This window comes from Microtus oregoni, unplaced genomic scaffold (assembly GCF_018167655.1).
Source record: "Microtus oregoni isolate MIOR12 unplaced genomic scaffold, Mior012 000027F_ref0000203, whole genome shotgun sequence".
Lineage (NCBI taxonomy): Eukaryota > Metazoa > Chordata > Mammalia > Rodentia > Cricetidae > Microtus > Microtus oregoni.
This window is the reverse complement of record NW_024543086.1, coordinates 18569460-18595667: the sequence shown is the minus strand read 5'-3', so window position 1 is coordinate 18595667 and position 26208 is coordinate 18569460. Positions and strand designations below refer to the sequence as shown.

The 26208-nt window shown below is 51.0% G+C and overlaps 1 protein-coding gene across 1 annotated transcript; it reads right to left on the bottom strand.

Annotated features, from left to right (window-relative positions):
- Positions 1-3375: 3375 nt before the first annotated feature.
- Sstr5 (somatostatin receptor 5) lies at positions 3376-4479 on the bottom strand. The gene has a single exon (XM_041676547.1). It carries the CDS (start codon positions 4462-4464, stop codon positions 3376-3378), a length of 1089 nt encoding a protein of 362 aa, XP_041532481.1. The 5' UTR covers positions 4465-4479.
- Positions 4480-26208: the final 21729 nt, after the last annotated feature.

The window sequence follows — 26208 nt, the reverse complement described above, 5'->3', positions numbered from 1 at the left end:
GTGCGCCCATTGTTTCCAGGTAAGCACTAAGTGTCCTTCCACCAAACCTCCCTGTTGCCACTCGCATGGAGAGGCCCCGTTCCCCATGACAGAGGACAGGATCCCAGGAAACACAGAAAGCGGGCCCTAAAGGGTGAGAAGCGGGAGAGACCGAATGAACATCCCCACCCAAGCTCTCTCTTGCTATCTTCAGTTTCTCCTACTTAGTAGGAAGCAATGGTGTCCCTAAGTACCTGGGCCAGTGGCAGCCTGCCATCTTTACTTATCCATCTGTCCTTCCTTAGGACACCTGAAAGTGGTGGCTGATGGGAACAATATTCTTTACTCTCAGAATCTGCCACGGGATCCCTGACATTACTCCTGCTGCTAGGGGTGAGGGGACGAAAGGAGTGGCTCAACTACGGCTCTACTGAGGGGACTGCCTCTCTGCCCCCACCATGTCCAGGCTGCACCCCACCCTGCCAGGCAAACAGACATCTCCTGTCCCCTCCCCATCCTCAGCCCTGCCTCACAGGCCAGATTTCCTGGGCAAGGTCACTCAGTCGCTGGAACCCAGTGTCCCATAAAACCCACTGATGCAGACAGAGCCATAAAGTAGATCAGCAGACCGCCACGGCGGCCCCAGGATGTTTGCTTTGGGTTACCCCTGCAATTCTCTGGGACTGCAGTGGAGGACATCCCAGTACTTATGTTGTCCAGGACTCATGGTTCTCCTGGACACCCATCAGGCCTTTAATATAGGTGCATTTGGGGTGTCCAGGGCTTTGTCTCCCCTGCCCCTCCATGTCGGCTAAGTTTGGACCTCCCAGAATAGTCCACACCGCTCTCAATCCCAGGTCTCGCCCTCAGAGTTCCCTAATCAGAAACCAGTCTGGGGTTCCCCGGCTCTTGCCAGGGAGGTTGTGTTAGCCTCTCAGCACCTTGGGAGCCTCATCTCAGTCCCCCATCTTGCTCAGCCCACCTCCTACTCCATTCCTGGTAGCCCAGCACCTGCGCACTATCCACACCCTAGCTCTCCCCTCCCTGGTTGACATCTCTCATCCTACTTGCTGGTGACCCATGATGAGACCTTTGAGGCAGAGTTGGGGACTGCACCTATTCTCTTTCCTGCCCAACGTGTCCCTGACAGGAGGGTGCATTTGCCTGTGCTCCTCTGAGGCTTCACACACTTGGTTCCCTCTGTCAGAACACTCTTCCAGCCTAGCTTAGGGAAGCAGAGGAACTGACTGATGCCTGCCGTGGGGTCAGTACGGCCAGATCCACCATCTGGACTGGAAAGCGGCATTGTATACCAGTAATTTGGATCTGGGGGCAGGGACGGTATGCATTTGACCATCACGTGGCCGGTGGAATGGCTAAAGGTCACAAGAGTGCAGTACGGCCAGACTGCAGCCCTGTTGGGGTGTGAGCCTGGATGGATTGGAGTTAAAGGGAATAGGCTCCCTGATGCTGGGCCTGGATACTGCTACTGCTATATGGGGCTTCAGGCTGGCGAGAAAAGGAACAGGGTGCCCAGAGGTGTAGGGGAAGCTTCTAGAACCAAGGATAGTCTAAGAAGCACCCTCCATTCATTTCTATGTCCAAGTCCATGGGGCGTGTTTGTGCCTCGCTCCCTGCAAGAGGGTGCTGGCTACCTGCCATGTCTGTACCTTTAAGAGCACTTTTGTCCGGTCAGGAACCCCCTTTATTAAAACTGTCGGCAGAGACCTGAGCCTTCTGCTCACTCTCCTGGGCCATTTGGTATGGTTGCCCTTTGCAACCCAATCCTAAGAGAAGGCCCAATGGTGGGCAGAGGCTAGGGGGTAAAGTGGCCTCAGTTTCCTCTGGAAACACCCCTCTTTGGGATGCTGACATTGATGGGTGGGGTGGGTTTTGCCACCAGTTCCTGAGAACTGGGTCCAGGACCAGCAAATGGAAATGTCCCTGCCCTTCCTTGCCAGAGGTCAGGTCTCTGGGAGCAGATGACATTACAGCCGTGGAGTTCTCTGCTTTGAACTGACTTCACTTGGCTCCATGGACAATATTTGCTTTGGGAAGGAATTAAACACTTTATTTTCTCATTTATTTGGGGCAGGCTGTAAGACACAAGAGCCCTCATTATGAAGGATGAGCTTCCAGGCTCAGCATCTGTCTAGGGAGGGGTCACGTTCTCAGATGTGACCTAGCACCCCCACAGTCTTTCTCTGGCCAGTCTTGCTGGCCTGGCCTCTGCACCCTCCTAGGGAGCCAAGCACTGCCAGGCAGGGCTGCCCAGAGCAGGGAAATAATACGATTACTTCTTTCTCCAGCTTCAGAAAGGCCCAAGGGCGCCCTGGGGACCCCGGGGGTTCTTTGAGCACATTCTGGGTCTGAGTGGAGAAGCTGCTGGAGGGGGCTGAGGGGGATCACAGGTTCCCCAGGGACTTGGCCCTCTTTGGCCCTGGCATTTGCACTATCTCACACGGTAGGGCTTTCCAGACTGTGCTGTTTGCACTGGGAACAGTTCCTGCCTGCTACCTGCTCACCCTACCCCCTCTCCAAGAACAGAGAGAGCCCCAGCATTTTGCCTTAAGGAGAAAGATCATTGTGAAGTCCTCAGTCTCTGAGCCTCAAGGAAGCCTCTGCAGAGTCTTTTCCTGGGGCCACCCTTTCTGGGCCACTCTGAATAGACCGAGTCCTGGTGAGTCTGTTCCTCTTCCTGATCTTCACCATGTGTCTGCCCTGCACAGGCCTCACTTTCCTCATGCTGGAGAAATGGCAGAAAGGCCAGAGTAGTGCCCTAGGGTTTTACTTCCTCTGTCCCCGGATCAGTGCAGCTTTGCTTCAACTGTCCTCAAAGTGCATGCAGCTGCAAGATTGCAGAGGCCTAGAAGCTCTGTAAGCGGAGGCTGGGGGCCCAGCACACATGGGTACCTTTCAATTGGCTTCCATGCTGGCCAGAAGGTGGATGGAGCAGAGGCTGAGGGCCAGCTGACCAGCATGGCTTCAGGGAGGGCAGTCTCTGGCATGAACCAACAGTTTGCACGAGCGTCTCCGGGCTTCCTCCCGGAAAGCTGCTTCTTGGCCTGAGAGGCTGACAATCGTGCCACACTGGAGGTGAAGGTGCCTGAATATTTCCAGAGGGCAAATCCAGCCCTTTCTCCCTGCCAAGACCATCTCAGGACCTCCAAACTCTCAGACCCTGGCCTGGCAGAACATTTTGGTGAAAGCGAGGGTCAGTCACCACAGAACACCAGCTGTGCTGACTACCCATGGCTTAGCCCCAGGCAGCTGTCTTCACACTGCTACCAAGAAGAATCCAACTTGCAGACCTGGGGATAAGAGCATCTCAGCCCCCTCACATCCCAGAAGACAACTTCAGAGAGGCCTAGCCGGACCTGGGTGCTGCTGGGGCACTCAAAGCCTGCTGGTTTGCATGAGCCCATTGGCCTCGCCGCTGCGTGTGGGCAGTGTGGCCTGCGGCCGCCCACTCTTCTCTGGCCGCGGCTCTATGGCATCTGCATCCTCCATACCATATCCTCTACGGAGACACAGAACCTTCCGGAAGCTCTGGCGGAAGTTATCGGAGAGAAAACCATAGAGCAGGGGGTTGGCACAGCTGTTGGCATAAGACAGGACCACCACAAAGAAGTAGAGGCCGGCAGAGGTGGGTTCCTCTGGCAGCGTGAAGGCCAGGTTGACGATGTTGATGATGAAGAAAGGCAGCCAGCAGCCCACGAACACCAGCACCACCACCACCACCATGCGAGTCACCTTACGCTCTGAGCGCCGTCGCCGGGAGGAGCCCACGCGCACACCTGCCGCCTTCACCTTCACCACGATGAGCAGGTAGCACAAACAGATGACCAGCAGGGGCCCAAAGAAGCCCAGCACAGACGTGTAGGTGATGAAGGCTGCACGCCACAGTTGCACAGGCTCCGGCCAGCTCAGGTTGCAGGTGCCCCAGCCCTCCTGGATGTCGGCGAAGACCAAGAGTGGCAGAGACATGAGCAGTGAGAAGACCCAGACAGCAGCACTGGCCAGCTTGGCTACCCGTGGGCGACGCCACCGAGCTGAGCGGAGAGGGTGGACCACAGCCAGGTAGCGATCGACACTCATGACCATCAGGCAGAAGATACTGGTGAACTGGTTGATGCCATCCAGCGTCATGACCAGGCGGCACAGGAAGGGGCCGAAAGGCCAGTAGGAGACGGCATTCTGCGTAGCCAGGAAGGGAAGCCCCAACATAAACAAGACATCAGCTACAGCCAGGTTCAGTATGTACACATTAGTAACCGTCTTCATCTTGGCATGCCGCAGCACCACATAGATGACCAGTGTATTTCCACCCAGCCCCACCGTGCACACCAGCAGGTAGAGAACGGGCACTAGTACTGCCTGGGCTCCTATCGATGACACTGGGCTCACCAGTGACCAGTTGTGGTTACCACTGGAAGCAGCTGAGGCATTCCAGCTGGGTGTAGAAGCTTGAAAGAGGGGCTCCATGCTGCCGGCTTCAGGCTAGGTACCAGCCTACGTGTGTCTCTGCAAGAGAAGAGAGTGTCGTGAGTGGACACATTCGGGCATTCCTTCTTCCAGCCACCCCCAGTCCGCCTGCCCGACCGTAGTGGGTAAACACCATTAATCATGCTCGACTTGGCCGGGAATCGCATTAAGCAAATTGTTTGGAAAACAAGCTGGAGAGAAAGAAGAAGCCACGAGAGGATGGGTGGCTCCACGAGCCAAGGTGGGCGTTACCTGTCAATACTTATACTACAGTGACTGGCCTAGGATGCGCACGCAACCCATGACTCCCCTGGCTTGGTCTGATGTCCAGCACCCTCTCTCCAAAACCTCTCAGAGCCCTGGAGGGCAGTATTTCAGGAAGGTGACATAAACTCAGTGGGTATCACCTCCCAGGGGTCCCCAAACTATGAGGAGAAGTGGCTGATAGAAAAGGATGGGGAGGCTGAGATGCCATGGCTGCCGTAAGCCAGTCGTACCCAACACATATGGCATCCTAGGCCTGCTCTGCCAGTAAGTACAAGGTTGGATTCTCTCTGGGGTGGGACTCTCCCCCGACAGGGGATCTTAGGAATGCTGTCCCCAGTAGGCCGGTTTAAAGCCCCAGCAGGGCCTGAGACTCTGCAGCAGCGGTGACTCCAGAAGTCCCTGTACTATACAGTGGCTGGCCCGCTTCTCGCCCCCGAGGACACCAGGCTGAAGGTACTGCCTGCCCAGGGCAAAGGTCTGTCTCTTGCTTAGCAATGGCAGAACAGATATCCTTAAGTCCAGGCTTAGTGCTCGCTATGGGATGGAAAGGTGCCTAGTGCAGAGAGGACAAACACACAGAACAGACATAACAGCTCAGCCAACAGGAACACACCAGGCTGCGGGCACAGCACAGGAGGGGGTCAACAGCCCAGCACATGGCAGAGCCAGGCGAACTAAGGCCCGGAAAGCAGAGGGAGGACACAGAGGCAGTGCATGGGCTTTGTGGAGAAAGCGGAGAGGCAGGTGTGGGCGGACAGTGCCTGACAGATGAGTGGCAGATGCATTTGTGTTTGTGTTTGAAGTTTTTCATAAAAGCAAGATGCCCAAGAAGAAATAAACATCTCCGTTGCTGGGCAAGAAGAAGATGGGCAGGACTGGTGCCCATGGTTGAAGTACTAGGAGGACACAGGCCAGGGACAGGCCATAGCAAGGCAGGAGCCCTCGGCCTGAGCCAGGCTGTCCACTAGCTATGCTGTCCTCAGAGACCTGGGTCTGCTCAGCTGATCTATAGTGGCCTAGGCCAGAGCAGACATGGGACACTTTCACAACTGTCAGGGAAGAACCTAGTCCAGGGGTGCAGGACCTAGCAGAGGCAACTGCAATCTGAAGAATAAGGAAAGGCAGACCGGGGTGTGGGGATCCAAGAGAGAACCGCAGCAGCAACAAGGAAATAAAAATGTTCCTCCCCACAGGCCAACTCACCAAAGTCCCAAGTTCTCAAGGCTCAAAGATGCTAAGGAATATGACCTGGAAGACCAAGACAGAGGGGACCAGCAGTGGATTCACCTGGAAAAGCTAAAATAAAATAAGATGATTTAATGATTTAACTAGTATGCCCGGAACATGTTTCAGTTAAGTGTAAGATCTTTGAGTGCAGTATGGATAAAACATTATAAGGAATAATGAGTAAATGGAGCAGGTCCCCTACTTGGAAGCCACAGAACTTGGACATGAAAAACACAGCCATTTCGTGCCAGTAAAGGCGACCCATCTGTTAAGAGCCGAGGCTGTTCTTGCAGAGGACCCAGATTTGATTCCTGCATTTATGCTGGGCAGCTCACAACTGCTTGTAACTCCAGCTCCAGGGGGATCTGATACCTCTGGCCTCTGGTAATCTGCACTGACATGCACACAACCCCCACACAGATACACATAATTTGAAATGAAACAAATCTTTAAAATACGAAAAATACAGTCATTTAAATAAACAGCAACTTCAAAAAAAGACTAATTTTAATGTAGATAGTGTTGAGGAGAGAATTGGTGAAATAGAAGACACTGAGGGATACTGAGAAGACGCATACATGAAAGCAACAGGAAGGTCAAGCAGGGGCCACAGGACAAGAGGGAAGGATGAGACTTCATGGTTAATCATGTCTCCAGTAGGATTAAGTCACAATACAGCAGCGTCATCACAGAGCCGCAGAATATCCCAAAGAATATCAGTAGGGACACCACATGGAAACACCACAGACAGTGACTACGACGATACTATTCCATCAACAAAGCTAAGGCAAGAGGTACACGACAAACTTTATTTAATAACAAAGGCCAAGGGTAGGGCTGGGAATGGAGAGTGATTGCCTAGCATGCACAATCACCTGGGTTCAGTTCCTAGCAATGCATAAACCAGATGTGCTAGCACAGGTTTGTGAGTCCAGCACTTGAAAGGGATCAAGGCAGAGGATTAGAAGCTCAAGGCCATTCCTGTCCTGATTAGATACTAAGTTTGAGGCCAGTCGTGATATATGAGACCTGGTATTAAGAAAGGAGAAAGACTGGAGAGATGGCTTAGTGTTTGAGAGTACTGGCTGCTCTTTCAGAGGAGCCCAGGTTCAATTCCCAGCACCCACATGACAGTTTACAGCCATCTATAATCCCAGTCCCGGAGATCTGAGGTCCTCTTCTGGTCTCTGCACACATAGCACTGCATGTATATGGTACATAAACATATATGAAGGCAAAATACCCATATACATATAAATAAATAGCTTTAAAAGACAATGTTAGGTGCGAGATGGCTGTAGCTAAGTAAATGATGGAGTTCTTCTGTTGGCATTGAACCCCTGGTCTAGAAGAGTGTCCCTGGATTGGGGACAAGAATGGTTTTAGCTGGGCCCCATATCACACATAGCTTTGGCGGGAAACCAAGACATTCGGACAGGAGCTTCCTTGGAGTCCCTAGTTGGAACTGCTGATTGGCTCACAGGGGCTGGTCTCAGGAAGTATCTATATGATATGTCTAAAGTGATGCTCACCAATGGGTCCCATGGACTCCTGTAGAGAACTGTCCTGTAAAGGACCATGGTTCAGCCAGGAGTCACGAAATGTTATTTCACATGGCCAACACACATAGACCTGCTGCAGAAGCCCGTGGGTCACCTCTCCCCAAAAGACTAAGCAAAGGACCTGAAAAGGGCTGGATGTGGGTGATAGACCAACCCCTGAAGATGAGCTCTCCGCTACTGGGGAAAGGGCTGAGAGATTCCGGAGATCTCTAACAGGCTCTGACTTGGGGTAGCGGCTCTTGAACGCATTCTGACCTTAAGTCTAGCTCTCTTTTTCTCTGGGCTTCTGAGGTTTCTCTCTGTCCCATCCCTCCTCACTGCTGCCCAGAGCCCAGGAGTGGCTTAGCAGGCCACCAGTCCTTGCCATCTATGCAAACGCTGCAACTCCCGACCAGCCTAGGAGCTACAAAGAACAAAATGGGCCCTAGAGCTGTGCCAGCCTCGTAGAATTTGATTCTGCAAGAACCGTTTTTAAAAGAGCAATTTTCTTATTCACTAGAATTACATGTTCACGGGAAAATTGCCCCTCAGGCCATCTCGACTGTGGGAGGGAGGAGCAAAGGAGGGGGTTATGCATCCAGAGTCCAGCTAAAGACCTGCTTAGACAAGCCCACCCTCCAGTGCCATCTTCCCCAGCAGGTTCTAACCCCTACCCCAATACCTGCCTTGTGATCTTGGGGACCTTGGTGCTTTCCTGAGCCCAGGCTTCAGGTGTAAGCAAGCCCATACACATGCGGAGTTGCCCGAAGGATGAAATGGCCGGACCCTGACTCATCTGGAGATGGAAGTGTCAAGTCACCCGTGCTGTATGCTTCTGTCCCCCACCCGCTTTGCTGGGGGGGGGGGGGGCTGGAGTCCGACATCCACACCCCACCCCTACCCACAGTCATTAGCGACACCTCTTCTCCTGTCTTTCCCCAGATACATATACTCCACCTCTGAACGCTTCTGGAGGCTGCTTGGGCCAGGGCAGGGGGAAAGTGAGGCAGGTTTAGGACCAGTCAGGAGGCAAGGAGAGAACCGCACGATCTGGCGAAGTAGCTCAGGTGGGTCTCCCTGCCCTGAAGGCGGTTACTTCCGTCTACAATCCATTTCTTCAGAAATCTGGGCCTTTCCTTTACTTTATGGGGAGCCAATGCCAGCTTACGATCGGGTATTAGTGCTGCCAGAGACTCCAGTGCATCCCACCTGACCCTGAGACGCGTTGTGTTGTCGAGCAACAGTTCCCATGTCTGACTTTGGGCACCTGGGTTCTGGCCCTCATCACCTTAAGTCACACAGGGGTGGTATGGAGGGAAGGGCTCTACACATGAAGGAAAGTTCCAGGACGTTCTCGGTCCAACAGAGGGGCGGGATGGCTGGAGGACCGGTAACCAGACTCCCTCCTCCGCGCAAACAATCGCAGGGACCCCAGATCCCACAGGGTGTCCATGCGTGTCAGGCCACAGCCCCATGGCTGGCCCCACCATGCCCGCCAACTAGCAGATCCAAATGAGCAAGCCACTGCTTCTCCCGATCGTTCTCCACCCCCGGAGTCCAGCTGCAGACCTCCTAGCCTAGGCTGCCCCCTCTGCGTCTTTCCACCTTCCCTTCTAGCCCGCGGCTCCTGAGACCTCAAATTTTGTTCAGTCCGCAACCCTCCCTGGCACTGGGTGCGCGCGCCGTGGAGTGGTCGGACCCGAGGGTGCATGAGCAGAGAGAGACATCTGGGTCCCTTGCGGTTTCTGACCTGACCCAGGCACACGGGGCGGCCGCCGGGTCTCCGAGGCCGGCGGAGAGAAAAGGCAGAGGGATGCAGTTCCGAGGTTGGGGAGAGGACGCCAGAGGGACTGGGGCAGAGGCGGGTCAGCCCCGCAGATGTCCAGGAAAGCTTGAGGATCCTGTGCGTCGCAGGCAGGGTCCGAATGGCGGGACCCCAGGCCCGGGCTGTTTGCAGACAGCGAGAGGAAGCGACAGACCTGTGCGGAACTGGGTGCCCACACCGGAGACAGCGGGCACTTCGCGACAAGGCAGCGCCCTCGGGCTCCTAAGCAGAGTGCTCACTCGAGGTAGGAGGTCGGCGCCCGCCCTCAGGCTAGCAAGAGGGAGAGGTGGAGGAGGTGAAAGGGGCGGGGCGAGGCAGGGCGGGGCTAGTGCCTCGGGTGTGGTGGGGAGGCTGGGTAAGGAGGGGCAAGCTCCCGTGGGCATGGCAAGAAAGGGGGTTTTCCAGAGGAGTCGGGGGTCTGGGCAGTACAGTCAGGTTGTCTGGGTAAGACTCTTGTTTATGCAACTTCATCTTCCTAGCTCCCCGTATGCCCCAAGTCTATTCGTCTCCGTCTCCGAAACCTTTTCCCTGCCCTAGTATGGTTGTCAGTGACTTAGACCACGCCCCTCTTTCCAACAACTTCTTTGGGCTGTGACTGAAAGCAGTCCCTCTAGTGCCTGGAGAGTCTGAGAAGAATCCTGCTGAGAGAAGTCTGGTGGCCTACAGAGATGTCCCAGGTGAAGTTCAAAGAGTGGAATGGAGGCAGTGGGAATCCCCAAGGCAGAGTGCAAGCGAGCACCTGGGGTTCTCTGACCTTGCAGGACTGATGAGTGTGTGTGTGTGTGTGTTCTACCAGGCACTTCCTGGGTCTTGGGACGCTGCTCACTGAGGAGTTGCTGACTCTAAGAGCTGAGGGCCTCATCTAGACACAGAGGTTGCCCCAGCAGCTCCCTGCCCTTGGAGCCTGCTTGCAGCTCTTTAACCTGAGATGACATCCTGCAGTCCCACCAGGAACAGCTAAGATGACATACATCCATATGACATCAGAACCTGGCCAAAAGAAGTGGGGGTCAGCCACACACTGCTTGTCCCCAAGAGGAGGTTCTTCAGCCGATCTGGTAGACGGTGCCTGGTCTTTCTCAATTTTTCTGTACTTCTACATTTTCTTCAAGAAACTTGAATTAGGTTTGCAATGGAGAGAACCCAACCGCATTGCGATTGCCCATGCTCCAGCTCCTCACAGTGCTCCTCCCCAGCCAGACTTGGACGCCATGTTTAGGATGATTTCAACCTTTCCCCTAATCCCAGGCTCCATTTCGCCAGTGACTGTCCGCTTTCCAAGAAGGCTGCACAGATCCTGCCGTAAAGACACCTCCACTGTTCTGCAACCTGAGGGGTCTCCTCTCTGACCAGGGATGGCGGATGCTAGTTCACTGCCTCCAGCAGCTGACATGATGCTTGGCGTTCTACAGGGCACATCAAGACAGATTGAACAATCCTGGATACTCGGGTGGGGGTTTTGCCAGAAACGGGCACAACGTGAATGGGGCACCAGATGTTCTGATGCTGTATGGGAGGCTTTCTGGTGGTTGTGTGGGATGAGGAGACTGGCTGGGGTCCGGTGGAATGTCCAGAGCCCTCTGGCTGGAGAAGAAATCTAGGAACTGCAGGCCTTCAGAACCCTCTCTGCGTTTAGGAAGGAGACCATTTCTGAGTGTTCCCTGTGAGGCAGACACTCCCGGGACAAAAACAGAACCTGCCTCGCCAGTTCACTGTGTAGCAGAGAGGTCATAAGCAATGACAACAACGACAAGAAACTTCATATAGAAAGTTCTCGGGACTGGAGAGGTGGCTCGGCAGTTAAGAGTACTGGCTACAGGACCGGGATTCAATTCCCAGCACCCACACGGTAGCTCAAAATGGTCTGTAACTCCAGTTTCAGGGAATTTAATGTCCTCTTCTGACCTCTGTAGGCAGCAGGCACAGAAACACACTCAGGCACAACACCCATATACACATACATAAAATCATAAAACATAAGACATTTTCAGATTGTGCTAAAGACAAGTAGGAGGTCAGCGCCCACCTCTCCACAGTGCAATGTGGGCACAGTGAGGAAGAGCTTTCGGTAGGACCCAGCAGGTGAGAAGGCTCCCCAGGGCAGAGAGAAGCTCTGTGGCTGAGTGAGCCACACACAGACGCGGTCCCAGTGTGGCCCCTTGTCCAGTGTCACAATTCTGGCTCTCCTGCATTCCAGCCATTGTCCTCACTCTCTTGCTCCTGTCACCAGCCCTCTCACTCATCCACATGTGACCATGTCCAAGATTGGGAGATGGACAACAAGCCAGTAGGGCCTGGCCGGAGACCAGCAGAGACCTCAAGAGGCCGTTTCAAGGTAGCACATCTGATCGCTGCTCACCTGGCCTGGGCTCCTCCAACTGGGACACCAGAGACAGGCAGTGAGCCCTGTTCCATAGCCCATTCTTCCCCCAACCAGGATCTCTAACAGGATCCCACTTAGGCTGATCTCCACCTGACCACATCTCCTACTCTATCCTCTGTAGAGTGTGTCCAGCAGGCAGGCAGGATCCAGGCAGCTTGCTGGTTTCTGAGCTCCCAAAGACTGAGGCTACCCTCAATCGAAACTCCAGCTAACACTCCCTCATGACCTTGCTTGGCCACAATAGGGTTGGTTCCCACTAAGAGTATTTTCCTGTTATGGGACATAGGGTGATATCAGGGTGAAAGGAGCTGGCTTCTGGCTGCCATTTGAACCAGAGGTGCTGTTGACTGAGCACAGGGTGGCCTTTAGCCTTAGAATCACCTTTGGGCTGGCACCAGTGGAGCACAGGCCGGGCCAGAGCTGAGCTCCCTCTCAGAGTTTCATCTGAGGACTAGCTTTGTAGGTTGGCCACTGAGGGGTGGCCTCACTCCTCACGTTATGGAATTTGGGTCAGCCCCTCTCTCAGGCCCTGTGGTGGCAGGCTGGAGGAAACCACTGTTCTTTCTCCAGGACAGGCCATTTCCCACAGGTTTTGTCATATTGACCCAGGGGCAAGCTCTGCCCTGTCTTGATGGCCTAAGACTCACAAGAGACAAGTAGGCCCCTCCACTTGTCCAGACTTCTGGACACGTATGGCTGGCTGTCCCTATGGGGACTTAATATAAAGGCACAAGCCAGGAGGCAAGGGGTGTCCAGAGAGACGGGCGAAAGGATGGCCCTGGAGCCCCAGTGTGTCTCCTTATAGGATGTGGTATCAAGACATCGTCAGCAAAGGGATCTGGCTTGAGAGTTGAGGTTTTTTCAGTTCTGCTGTGTCTGCCATACACAAAGAGCTTTTGTGCCTCTTGGTCTCCACTAATCCCAGGGGCCGGTTCCCAGATCTGTCCGCTGGCTCTTCTCTGAGTGATGTTTTTGTCCCTTGGCTGTCTGGCCTTGGCCAGCACTCTAGGGAGCTTCCTGTGCAGGTGCTAGTGACTGTCACCTTCCATTCCACGGGCCAGGCCAGGCATGGGAAGCAGGCAGGCAGGAGGGACCCCATGAGTAAGATCGGAGAACCAATCAGCCTTCCTCTGCAATGGTGTGGACTCCAGCACACACTGCTTGGTTCTCTGCTATCGGTACCCAGTAAAGAGAGGGGAGATTTGGGGTCTTTAGGCACCATGAGAACTCCCCGTGCCTAGTAATGCCTTTGCCCTGCCTCTTTACTATGCTGCTGGAGAAACTGAGACCTTGTTGTAGGGACAAGTCAGTCAAGGGAGCACTTTGGATTGACTATCCTAAGGTTCTCAGTCACTGGGCAGCCCCAGGACTCCTGAGCCTCCAAGCTGCAGGCACAAAACAGTTTGGATACCATCACAAGTCTCAAAGACCCCTGCTTCTCACTCCTCACGTCTTGTGGAGAAACTCTGTCCACCTTCCCAGACTGGGGTTCTGGGGGCTGGAGGCTGGGCCAGAGCTCCTGCATCTGCTTCCTCATCCTAGTCCCTCCTCTCGAGACGCTGGGTCTCCGCTGTGCTGCACACTACAGCTCTCAGGAAAGTGGTGCTTCAGCTACCGCCATCTGCTTCCTCCGCCCCTAGTCTCCCCGCCTCAGCCCTGATGCCACCCCCACCACTGTAAGTCAGATCAGAGCACTGTCTCTTCCCACTTCCCCAGCAAGGCTCTGGGATTCCACTATCAGGAGTTGTTGATGGCACTGAAAATGACACAGCCCTTGTTCAGGAAGGATGCTGGCTCTGTCTAGGCCCTCCAGGAGTCCGTGATAACAGATAGGTGGTCTGGTTGCTGGAGGGCTGCTTCTGCCTTCTTGATGACCTCTGCTCTGGCCACTCTGCCAAGGAGGATCAAACAAGGTGAGGCCCGCTTGGGAACACAGTAGGGAGGTCCAGCCCAGGGGGAGGATTAGCAGCTGCCTGGAGCCATGGCAACAGGACAGTGGCCTCATGGTCTCCCCAGAGATGGTCTCAAGACCTCTACCCCATCTGAGACCCACACCTATGACACTTTGTCGGAGGTTCTCAGTGGTTGCCAAGTACAGAGCCCTTCGTCTCAGCCCCTGACCAGAAAAGACCTGGCATCTACGAAGCTATGTGGTTATTTAAGAGCAATGGAGGCCGACTCAGCCGGCCACTCTGTGTTTCTTTTGCTCTGATTGCCAAACCTCAACTCAGCTGTACCTCGTGCCCAATGCACCAACTTCCTTCTCAAGTGAATCCCTTGCTAGCATCAGTGGACCTTCTTTTAGGAAGATCCCAGCAGCCCCACCCTGTCCTGGCTTCTCTGCTTATGTTTAGGGGTCTGGTATGCAGCAGTAGTCCACTGGCCAGCCCACTTCCTGGCCTCTGCAGCTGGAGCGGGCACTGGGGCCCGTGTAGGGGGGAGAAGATCAGCTTCCTGTGGGGCCAGCACAGTGGGTTGCCGCCCACTCAGCCTCTGGGACATCGCCTGCCAGGCTCCCAGCAGGAGCTCATGATCACATGGGTGCCACAGTGAACTGTCTCAGCAGGGCTGTGAGAACGTCTCCGTAAGAGAATGTGGGTGAGTCACCAAGTGTGGAGGGCATCATAGTCTGCAGATTCTAGCGGGGGACTGGTCATGGATGGTGTCTGCGAAGGCACATGAGTGAGGTCTAGACAGACAAAGCAGGGCGTGATGCCCACCCAGGGACTAGATAGACAAAGTCCCTGAACTGTTTGGAGCCCTGTACCTGGAAACCTATAGCCAGGAAGGGACAGCTAATCCCTGCCTGGCTGGGGCCTAAGGCTCCAGTGCATGCCCCTTCCTTCTGTTAAAATCCAGCTTCCCAGGCCACTGGCCTTTAAACAGGAGGTAGGGGTAAGTCGCCAGGATGAAATGGTTCCGTTCTGTCCACACCTCTTGAAGAGGTACCACTCAGACTCCTCCCCATCCTTGCCTGCCTGTCCGTCTTCTCTCTCCAGGTCCCAGTTGCAGAGTCTTGGACTTAAGGACCAGAAAGGGGCCACTGGGGGGGAAGAAGTCCTCACCAGAAGACGTTGGGGGGACCCCTGTGCAGGCTATGAAGCAATAGTATGCCACCCCAGCCTCTCTGACAACTGCTGCCCAGGGAAGGGCCTGGGTTGACCCTGGTGGCCTGGCAGACATCCAGACCTGTTTTAGCTCATCTGCCCACCTGCAGTCGGGAAATTGTCCATCAGGGCCTGGCTGTGGCAGCCCATTTCCGACCCAGACCACAAACTGCATCTCTGCACATCACACAGAGATCAGCCGTACAGGGGGACTAGGGAACACCTGAGATTGTTCTGTTACAAGGGTCGTGGTGCAGACAGCATGCCACAGAAGGTCGTCCCTCTCTTTATTCTGTTACCCAGGCAAGTGGGATCTACTTTCCCCAACATATGGCATCAGGGCACTGGACCCCACCCCTGACAAGCATATGGCCAGGTTCCTAGTTGAGCTAGTTCATATGGTCAGTTCCCTCTCTAGTGAGGAGGAGTCAAGACCCACTGGCGTAGGTCTACGGCCAAAGGAGTTGGCAGGAGCTGTTGTTGATTTTTCTTTTTTTAAAAAAGTGGCATGAGAGATAAAAACGCCATGCAACGGAGATCACGTGGAGGAAGGAACACAAAAAGAGGGAAGGAGAGGGGGGAAACTGGCCTCTGAGGACAGGAGCAGCAGAAGAGAAGAGAGGAGCAGAGATAGGGACGGAGAGAGGGAGGGAGAGAGGGAGGGGAGAAGAGAGGAACAGGCAGACAGAGAGACAGAGAAAGAGAGAGACGGGAGGTGGGCAGGGCCCTTTTATAAGGGAAAGTAGTGAATGTGCACAGGAGGTGCTCTTAGTGGCTGCAGCTGAAGACATAGCCTGTCAGAGCCCCAAGGGCAGGCCAGTACAGATGCCTGAATACGGACGGTAGCTGCCCAGAGTGAGTAGAAGGGGCTGGTCCACATCTGCAAGCCATGCTTTCTGGGACTCTGGTCTTTCTTTGGAGATCTTTGGGGATGTGGCCAGATGTTCTTACGGCTGGGCCAGGTCCTCTATGGCTTTCAGCTTCTCAGGTAGAAGGAAGGGCTGTATCCTCCAGGACAGAGATGTTCTTCACCTCCTTTCTCTCTCTGACAGCAGAACCCTTCGAAGCCTTGTATCTCCTGTTTAAGGCTCATTTAGAGGTCGACTCATTCAAAGCTTGTTTAACTCACTAATTTACAAGTCCCAGACAGATCAGACAAGCATGTTTCCCTTGATTCGGTCACATCGATCAACTATAAAATCAATTTTTAAAGGTCTGTTTCACTTACCGGATGCAAGCAGAACGCCATCTTTTCTAATACATTACAATTCAGCAATCTATCAGCGTATTTAATTTCATTTCAGTCTGAAAGTCTAATAGCATCGGGAACAGAATTCCTCATCAGAGAACAAATCATTAACCAAGTCGTGGATGTGCAGAACACAGTGCTGGCTTTTGGGCTTCATGACCTACAGGGACAGCAGCCCATAGGAAGCAAAAGTGAGGCCTTCAGTCTGGATGCCCTGCCTGACTCATGCCAGGACCAGCTGCCCCCAAGTCTACACCCACCTAACCCCTTCTCTTTGATGTAAGTTTTTCCCATTAATTTTACTTATTTATTTTTTTAACATTTATTTATTATGTATTCAGTGTTCTGCCTGTATGTATGCCTGCAGGCCAGAGGAGGGTGCCAGATCTCATTACAGATGGTTGTGAGTCACCATGTGGTTGCTGGGAATTGAACTCAGGACCTCTGGAAGAGCAGCCAGGGCTCTTAACCACTGAGCCATTGTTCCAGCCCTAATTGCACATTTTTTCTCATATATCATTGTACTTTGCTCCTAATCGCCCCACCACTGGCCTTCCTGACCCTTTTCCCAACTCTTATTCTCTTTCTTCCCCAAAATAGTCCTCTCTCTACTTTCTCTTTTAAAGATTTGTTTTATTTTTTAAATTGCATGTATGGAGGTGGGTGGGGCAGAGGCTGTACACATGGGTGCAGGTGCTGGAGGAAGCTAGAAGAGGGCACTGGATCCCTTGGAGCTGGAGCTACAGGAGGCTAGGAGCCAGCTAACATGGGTGCTAGGAACTGAGCTTGGGTCCTCTGCAAGAGCAGAACAGCTCTTAATGGCTGACTCATTTCTCTAGCCCCTCCCTTCTACTTTATTCTCTTCTCTCTCTCTCTCTCTCTCTCTCTCTCTCTCTCTCTCTCTCTCACACACACACACACACACACACACACACTGAACCCTTGGCTTGTTTTATGCAACATAATAATCTTTAATTCCATCTACTTCGCTACAAATGTTGCAACCTCATTTTTTTATGGCCAAATAGATTCCACTGTCTCCGTGAACTGCATGTTCTTCATCTGTTGACGGACATCTAGGTTGGCTCTATCTCCCGTATGTTGTGAACACACAGTTCACAGAGCAGTAGTGAACATGGATGTGCAGGGATCCCTGTGTTTTATATGCAGGACATATAAATACCTAGCATGGTTGTTTGAGAAACTTTGTTCCCTAACATGGCCGTGCTGGCAGGTACTAGGAGTTCAGACTTCAGCTTATCTTCGCAAGTAGGATACAATTCAATCTGCATATAGGCCTCCAAGTCCTGGGGGGTTCCATCTACCTCTGGTCTTGGTGGCCTTTGGTCTACTCTGTTCACCAGGGGTCTTCCCTAGGCTTCTGTCTAAGTCCCATATGTCCAGTCCATGCAATGGCCCTCAGATGAGGTGGGACCAGTTAGCTGCTTCCAGTAGAGACAGATTCTGGGGAGGTACAATGTTCACCCTACCTGTGGGATTTCTGGGTTCCATGGTCTGGGGGTGCCCCAGAGGAGTACTCCCTTGAGACTTTCTCTTGTTCATTTGGTTCAAACCAAACATTGGGTTTGAACATGCCTGACGGCTGTTCCTGCTTCCAGCCTACCCTGAACTGTGTCCCATGAGCAGCTGGGCAGTGTTCTCAGCTCAGGGAGCAATTCATTTGCACTTTAGCGTAGCAGATGTCAAAGTGGTGTCTAGAGGTGTTTAGAGCTGCCATCTTGTTTAATTCTGTCTGTGTATTAGAATAGTAGCAGTAGGCTCTTCCCTGGGGCCACAGATTCTTGGCCCCAGTAATGGTACCAGGTGTGGGTTTCATCTTGTGGAGTGGGACTTAAAACCAGTCAGGAAGTGTTTGGTTATCCCTCACACCGATGCCACTGTTGAACTAGCAGGTGTACTGTACATGCCAGTAGTTGGTATAGCTCACAGGGTTCGTAGCTGGGTAAGGTGGACAGTTACTCTTCTCCTCTGCAGAATGCAGACCCTTCCAGTGCTGTGAAAACTGGCTTGTAGGGGTGGGACTTCAGGACAGAAAGCAGCATGATTTCTCCATGTTCTCTGACTCAAGTGTGTAGTATCTTCAGCAATAGGATCTCACCACTAAGTTCCAGAGAGTAAACAAGAGTAATGGCAGTGGCCTATAATGTTTGGGGGTGTTCTATGGGACCCCACTGGCCAACAGCTCCAAGGGAGGTAACCAGTTTGTCATACTAGACTTTATATTGGCTACTGACATGTGTAGGAGGGACATTGCCCCCTTCTATAGAATAACTCCATATAAACTCTTTCTTTGTGTGTATATGTTTTAGGAAGCTTCTACAGTAGCAGGTTTCTGTATAATGTTTTTAAAAGGCTTTTAGTGTTAGTTGTTCCTCTCTGCACTCCATCCTCTATCCTGCCCTCCCATCTCTCACCCCATTTAATCCTGTTCTACTATATCCTTTCCTCCCTTTATATCATGCATTCTACTGATGTGGGAAGTCTTTCTGTATATGTGTTGCTTTTATTGGTTAGTGAATAAAGAAGCTACTTTGGCCTGTGATAGGGCAGAATAGAGCTAGTCAGGAAAACTAAGTTGAATGCTGGGAGAAAGTAGGCAGAGTCAGTGAGAAACCATGTAGCCACTGGAGGAGACAGATGTTGGCACTTTGCCTGATAAGCCACAGCCACGTGGCAATACACAGATTAATGGAAATGGGTTAATTAAAGATATAAGAGCTAACTAGCGATATGCTTAAGCTATTGGACAAGCAGTGTTTTAAATAATATAGCTTCTGTATAATTATTTTGGGTCTGAGTGGCCAGGAACAAACAAGCAGCTTCCGACTACAGATTGGCAGCCAACATGACTGGCACCCAACGTGTGCCAGCTAAATCCACATAAAATCTAAGAAAGCTTGGAAAGGAATTCTAGACACACAAGAAAACAAAGTTTAGTCACTTTTTTTTTCCAGATGGGCTCTGTTTGCTGGCAGTGAACAGGGGTGCCATGGCTCCTTTAAGAGAGGTCTTCCTGATTCAGCCATAGCAGAAAAAAAAGTGCAGTTTTGAAACTGCAACTTCCTGGTGGATGCTGCCAGCATGAACTCTGGCTCTTTCAGGAAGCCAAGCACTTAAATGGGGTCTGTGAGCAGTGTGTAACAAATTGCTTAATGGTGACACAGACCCACTGCGATCCTGGATCTGGGGCTGAAAGAATGCCTCTCAGAGGCAGTGAACATGCCTCAGCCATGTTGGACTGGGCAGAGCCAACAGGTAGGATTGTGGAGTTGGTCCTAGTAATGCCCTCTTAGCATTTTAGAAAAAAAAAGGCACTTCTGGTCAGAAAATAATTACAGATACACAATAAAGACAGATTCAGATTTAAAAAAAGACCTCTAAATGGGTCACAGCATTGGATAAATATATGTAGGGTTGGGGGAGAGAAGAAAAAGAGTATAGACAGTTATAAAAGGAAGCAAATAGTTTTAAAAAAAATTAAACAAAGTCTTTAAAGAGACAGAGTACATATATTAGATGAGTAAAGAAAAATAAGCCAGTCAGGAGGTGGTGGTGCACGGCTTTAATCCCAGTACTTGGGAGGCAGAAGCAGGTGGATCTCTGTGAGTTCGAGGCCAGCCTGGTCTACAAGAGCTAGTTCCAGGACAGTCTCCAAAACTACAGAGAAACCCTGACTTAAACAAAAAAGAAAGAAAGAAAGGTCACAGAGAGTCTGGATTATGTATATTATTGTGTTTTCTTTAATTTTTATGGTTGTAAATGAGCTAAGTACAGAAAGACATTTCATTGTACAGGCTGCTAAGCTAAACCAACATACATATTTTAAATATATCTTGATTTCAAAATTTGAGTCTAAGGATTTGTTACTTTGGAAAAGAGGTTCCTTTTTTGTTTCCACAGAAGATGGGAACCTGTGGATTCCTTCCAGGCTAATGTGGTTCAATGGAACAAGATCCCCCCTGAAAGGTCTCCATGAACCCCCCAAGAAAAAATATTTGCCCAACAAAAGCAGAAAACAGTTTGGAAAGAACTATGTCCAAATTTCCAAATATTGTTTATAAATGTTTGTTTACATTTAAAGGAATATGCTATAGAGATGAATACTTTGCATTGGTATGGATCTTGATTTATTGATACAAACTTAAGGTCAGTTTTGTTGTGTATATATTTCTGCTCTTGATTAAGGTATTGTGTTTTTGCATCTCATTTAAAAATGTAATGTATAATTAAGAAATATAGGTTAATAGATAGCCATCTGTAATAGTCAAGTCTGTAGTCATGTTAGTTAGGTTTTCTATATGTACAAAGATATATTTCAGATGGACAGATATTCTTCAGCTCTTTCAAAGCCTACAGAATATGGCATTTAAAATGTTTTAAGAACTTAGGACTTTTCATGACATGAGACACATCTTCTCCTGGCACCACCAATTACTTCAAGAGGATTATGGGCATTGAAGAGGCTCCCTATGTAGTTTGTTAGCCATTTGGGCAAGAAACTGTTCTTGCCTGGACTGCTTGATGTTATGTTGTATAAACTGGACATGCAGGCTCCACAGAAAAATGGCTGCTGAACTTGCCTAAAGGTGAGGTGGTTCTTTTGGGTTCCTGCTTCATGAAAGAGTCTGCCAGACATTCTTCAGGACATAGAAAACTGTGAAAACAAAGAAAGCAATGGATGGACTTTGCCATTACAAGGTAGAACAGATCTTCAAATTTTCTGCTTTATGTAAAAGTCTGCCAGATACTATGGTCCTGTAGGCTGAAGATGGGTGTCCCAATGTTACAGAACTTTGGGTTCAGGCAGTGAGTTGTCTCTGTCAATTCTAAAGTTTTGGAAGTTGCTTACAATGTACTTCCTGTTTACTTAGGTAATATATCCTTCTGGAGTCTTTGATGGACTTGAAGAATAGACAGTTATAATTATAGGTTTCCTTAGTTATAATAAAAGATAGAGTAGATATAAAACTTTAGACTCACAAAAATAAGATAGTTGATCGAGTATTTTCTTTAATTTACCAGATATAAATGGACTAAATATTTTAACTATAATTCTTGCTTGATAACTATTTTTTCATATGTAATCTTGCTATGTTAAAGTTAAAACCTTTTTTATTTAGACAGAAAAGGGGAGATGATGTTGGGAAGTCCTGTGTATGTTTTGCTTTTATTAGTTAATGAATAAAGAAGCTATTTTGGCCTGTGATAGAGCAAAATAGTGCTAGGCAGGAAAACTAAGCTGAATGCTGGGAGAAAGTAGGCAGAGTCAGTGAGAAGCCACGTAGCTGCCAGAGGAGACAGATCCCAGAACTTTGCCCAGTAAGCCACAGCCACGTGGCAATACACAGATTAATAGAAATGGATTAATTTAAGATATAAGAACTAACTAGCAGCTGGATGGTGGTGGCGCACGCCTTTAATCCCAGCACTCAGGAGGCAGAGGCAGGTGGATCTCTGTGAGTGGCCAGCCTGGTCTACAAGAGCTAGTTCCAGGACTGGCTCCAAAGCAACACAGAGAAACCCTGTCTTGAAATAAAAAAAAAAAGAGCTAATTTGCAATACACTTAAGCTATTGGCTAAGCTATGTTTTAATTAATATAGTTTCTGTGTAATTATTTTTGGTCTGAGTGGCTAAGAATGAACAAGCAGCCTTTGACTACATTCTACCTTCTCTCCCTTGAATGTTCCTTTCCGCCCCATGGCCCCTACTACCACTTCCCTGACTTCTCTGAGTATTCTAATGGATTCCACATATCTAAGGATTCAAAGCCAGCATCCGCATATAAGAGAAAGCATGTGACCTCTGTGCTTCTGAGTCTCAGTTACTTTACTCAAGATGATTGCTTCTAGCTCTATCCATTTACCTGTGAATGTCATAATTTCATTTTTCTTAACCACTGCAGAATATTCCATTTTGTAAATGCATACCACATTTCCTTATCTATCCATCAATTGATGAACATTTGGCTATTCTATTTCCTGGCTATTGTGACTAGAGCAGAAATGAACAAGGATGGGCAAGTGTCTCTGCAGGAGGATGCAGAGCCCTTTGGGTATGTGCCCCACAAATGGTAGATCTAGTTTAGCTTTTTGAGGAGCCTCTATGCTGATTTCCACAGCGGCTGTACTACAACCAGCAGTGAATAACTGTTCCTCCTCTTTCTGTACATCTATGATAGCTTTTGTTGTTGTTGTTGCTGTTTTTTGAGATAGGGTTTCTCTGCGTAACCCTGGCTGCCCTGGAACTCCTTTTGTAGACCAGGCTGGCCTTGAATTCACAGAGATCCTCCTGCCTCTGCCTCTCCAGTGCTGGGAGATTAAAGGAGTGTGCCACTACCACCCAGGCTTTTTTTTTTTAAGATCTTATCTAGCTATATCCTACCCTTTCCCCAAGACTCAGGGATCTTAGAGGAATATGGAGCTAAAATATTGTAAGAACCAGAGGAGGTGGACGGCTGCAACAAAAACTGCTTTCTGAACACAACAGGGCAGCAGAAATATGATGTCACAGGGGTTGGACATCATGTATGGGACCACATAGCTCAAGCCAGGGAAAATCTCAGTATAGAGGGAGAGGGGCGTGAAGCCCCATTCTTTGCTGAGGGGCCATTGGCCTCTGATAGATTATAAGAGAAGGAAAGTGGGATTTCTTTAGGGGTGTGACCCTTTGTAGATCAACCTTGCTCCAAGAGATGGCCGCACCCCCAGGAGCTTGCTGATTTGGCTGGTTAGTTTGGTCAGCAAGCCCCAGCTTCAAGTGAGAGACCCTGCCTCAATTTAGAAGGTAGAAAATGGCCGAGGAAAACAGCGAGGCCCATTTCTGACCTCCACACACGTTTATTCATGCCTATGTGAATATGCATACAAAAACACACCACACACATACACATGAAAGAAAGGGAGAAAGGAATGAAAAAGAAAGAGAAAGAATGAAAGAAAGAAGGAAGGAAAAGAAGAAGGAAGGAAGGAGCTGCCCTTTGTGATCACTGTTGGCAGTGGAAGGGGGTTCTGGGTCCAGATACAACATGGACACTATCCTGGGAGTTCACTGAACCCTGCACATGATGGGGTTCATGACAGGCTGGGGCATCTCTCTGCCCCCCCCACACACACACTCAATTGACATAACTTCAACCCTTTTCTGTTTCAGGCGCTCAGGTGGGGAGATCCTGACCATCGAAGCAGGAGGTGACCATCTAGGACATCAGTCTAGAGCTACTCCTCAGCGATTGCACTGAGAGCAGGTGCTAATGAGAGCCTTCATCTCCTGTTTCCACGCAACATCAGTGGCCTTTGCTTGTCAGAAGGCCTGGATCCCAGCCAGCCTAGCCTGGGCAATGAGCCCCGGCCGTCAGCCAAAAAGAGATCCAGGTGTGATCCTTGAAGTCAGAAGCCAGAACTTATTTTTGAGATCTGACCTCAATGTCTCAGGTCCATCCAGGACTTCAGGGTCAAGTAAAAAGAACAAGCTGTACATTGAACCCTTGGCAAATCATCCCACTTCATCACCTGCAAGGGAGGGGTGATGTCTCAGGCTGAGAGCATTGGGGTTGAAGTTCCGTCAGGGATGCTGGGCCTGCACCTGGGTGCCCACTGTCTTTTGAGTCTGGGGCGCTGATACTCTGCTGTGAACTGTGTGAGGACAGCTAGGGCCTGGTTTCGGGACACAGAGGCTAACAGGATCCAGCACCTGTTATGAAATGTGAAGCCCTGTAGAAGTGCCCCCAGAACAGAGCTCCACGGAAGTGACCCCAATGAGCTCTCAGAGAGTGGGGTGATGGTCAGCTGGAGCGATAATAGCAGAAGACTCACAGTGGAGTAAGATGATTACAGAGATAATAGCAGACACAGAACGCAGCACGGTCACACACAAAAATCCAGCAGATGGGAAAAACCAGCAACAAACAGCAAGTGGAACCTTCATGACAAGAAGCAGCATCGCACGGTCTAAATAGCCGTAGACGTGGCCAGGAAATAGGGTGTTGGGCAATAGGTCATTTGGCAGATGGCACAGGGTACATTTGGCCAGAGACCGAGACTGAGCTACCCGAGTGTTTCTGCTGGTGACATTTGCCAGGGCCTGGGGCAACAATGACGAGTAAAGAATTAGACTCAGAGAGGTTGTGATATCTGATGTCCTGGCTCCTGCTGCCAGACTCTCCTGACCTATGAAATTCAGAAAGGGGCTCCTGAGGTCCCTCAGGGGGACACAGGCATGAGGGGACCCCTGAGACAATGGAAGGGTGGGGCCAACTGTCCCTTTCAGAAGTAGGAGTAAGAAAGTGGGACTCTAAAGGACTTCAGGCAGGAAGGGTGAGGGGATGGCACCCTTTCCCTTCTTAGGGCTGCGCCTTGATCTCTGTCCCTTCTAAACCAAGGGGTAAAGGGGAACATGCGAGTGAGGCCTGCGCTCTCTGGCGCCTGTGCACAGACTCTCACTGCAGCCCATGTCAGGCTGACATTGTGATAATCAGCTGAGAAGACAATTATAACATCAGACGGGGACAAATTACAGGCTTGGGAGAGGGAGGATACGGGCTTCTCATCAGCCCCTGTCTCCAGGGACACTTACTCTGCTCACCTTTCCCAGACCCCACCCCACCTCCTGTTTTTTTTTAGATGGAGTCTCAGTAGTCAGGCTGGCCTTGAAGTCACTGTGTAGCTAGTGATGGCCTTGACTTCTGATCCTCCTGCTTCCACCTTGTGAGTGTGAACCTACACACCCAGTTTATTCAAGCCCTCCCTCCCTCCAGGTCCTTTTTCTGGGACTCCCATCTGCCCTGGACCTGGGACTGAGTGAGTAATGTCCCAGTTCCTGTCTTCCCAGCACTGAGCTCTCTTTTTACACCTAGCCTGGGCAGCAAAGCCAGGGGTGTGGGAGGAGGAAGCGTAGAATAGAAGACCTCAACAAGGACCACAGGACTCTCCTCAGCAAGAACTCTAGTCTCCTCCACTTTCATTTAGAGAAATGGGCTCATATTGGATGGCACACGCGCGCGCGACACACACACACACACACACACACACACACACACACACACACACACACAGTAGGCAGAGCTGCCCACTGTCTCCCTCAGCTGTATCAGTCCTCTGAAGGCCAAAAGGGAGGAGCCTGGCCAGCAATGAAAAATTAAAGTCCAGCCCCTAATTGGCCCCCAGGAGTCTAGTCCTGACGCCTCCAACACCCGGCCTTTGGTGCCATCTTGTGGCCATAGTGGTCACTACATGCAACTGCACGTAATTGCTGGTAGAAGTAAGACTAAGGGTCTGGGCTGGTTGAGCCTAATTGCTTCTGTTCCGGGTCCTTTCTGAACTAGTTGAAGGGCACCGGCTTCCAGGCCAGTGACCCATACCCATATTCTAGGGAGTGGCTTTTCCAGCAGCTCGTCCTGTGCAACCTTGTCTGGTTATCCAGCCCCTCCCTACACCCCACACCTGTCCTGAGTCTTGATAGCCTCAGTAACACACCGTCACTCTCCTTCAGAAGTTCCCGGGAGCAATCGCCATAGGGCCTAGTCAGACCTCTTCAGTGTGCCCCGAGAAACCCCAGAGCCCTCGCAGGCAAGCCTGAACCTGAGATCAGCATCTTCATCCTTCGCTCCTCTGCACTCATGGCAGGAGGGGTGAGGCCAGTGGCTGTCTCCTTGGGGACCCACCCTAGTGGTATCTCCTCAGATTGGCTGTGGGGGAAAGGCTGGTCCTGTAGCCTTTCCGAGATTAGCTTCACAGGCTGCCTGGGTTTCTGAGCCTGTCTGGGTTTCTCTACTTTTCCTTCGGTATCCGCTAGTCCCAGCAGCCTTCTTCCTCAGTGCCCCTCTGCTCCAACATCACTTTGCAAAGCCATAGCCCCAGCTCAGCCCTAGCTCTCTTTAGCCTTGCTATTTCTGACATGGTAGGGCAACCCGGAAGGAGGAGAGAGGATCTGTGTGAACCAGGGTGTAATAGTCAGCCCTCAGAGAAAGACTGGCCAAAGCCCAGGTTTGTGACGCCACACCCTTGGCCCCTGTGAGGGCACCCTTGGGCTGCTCTGCTTGCTCCCACAGAGCTGAGCCTGGCGTCTCAGACCTGCTCACCATGCCTGCCTGCCTAGGCTCCCCCAGTGACTTTCAAAGCCTTCCCAG

What these genes read in the sequence shown, in the direction of transcription:
- Sstr5 (XM_041676547.1), bottom strand. Translation starts at nt 4,464, where the DNA reads ATGGAGCCCCTCTTTCAAGCTTCTACACCCAGCTGGAATGCCTCAGCT.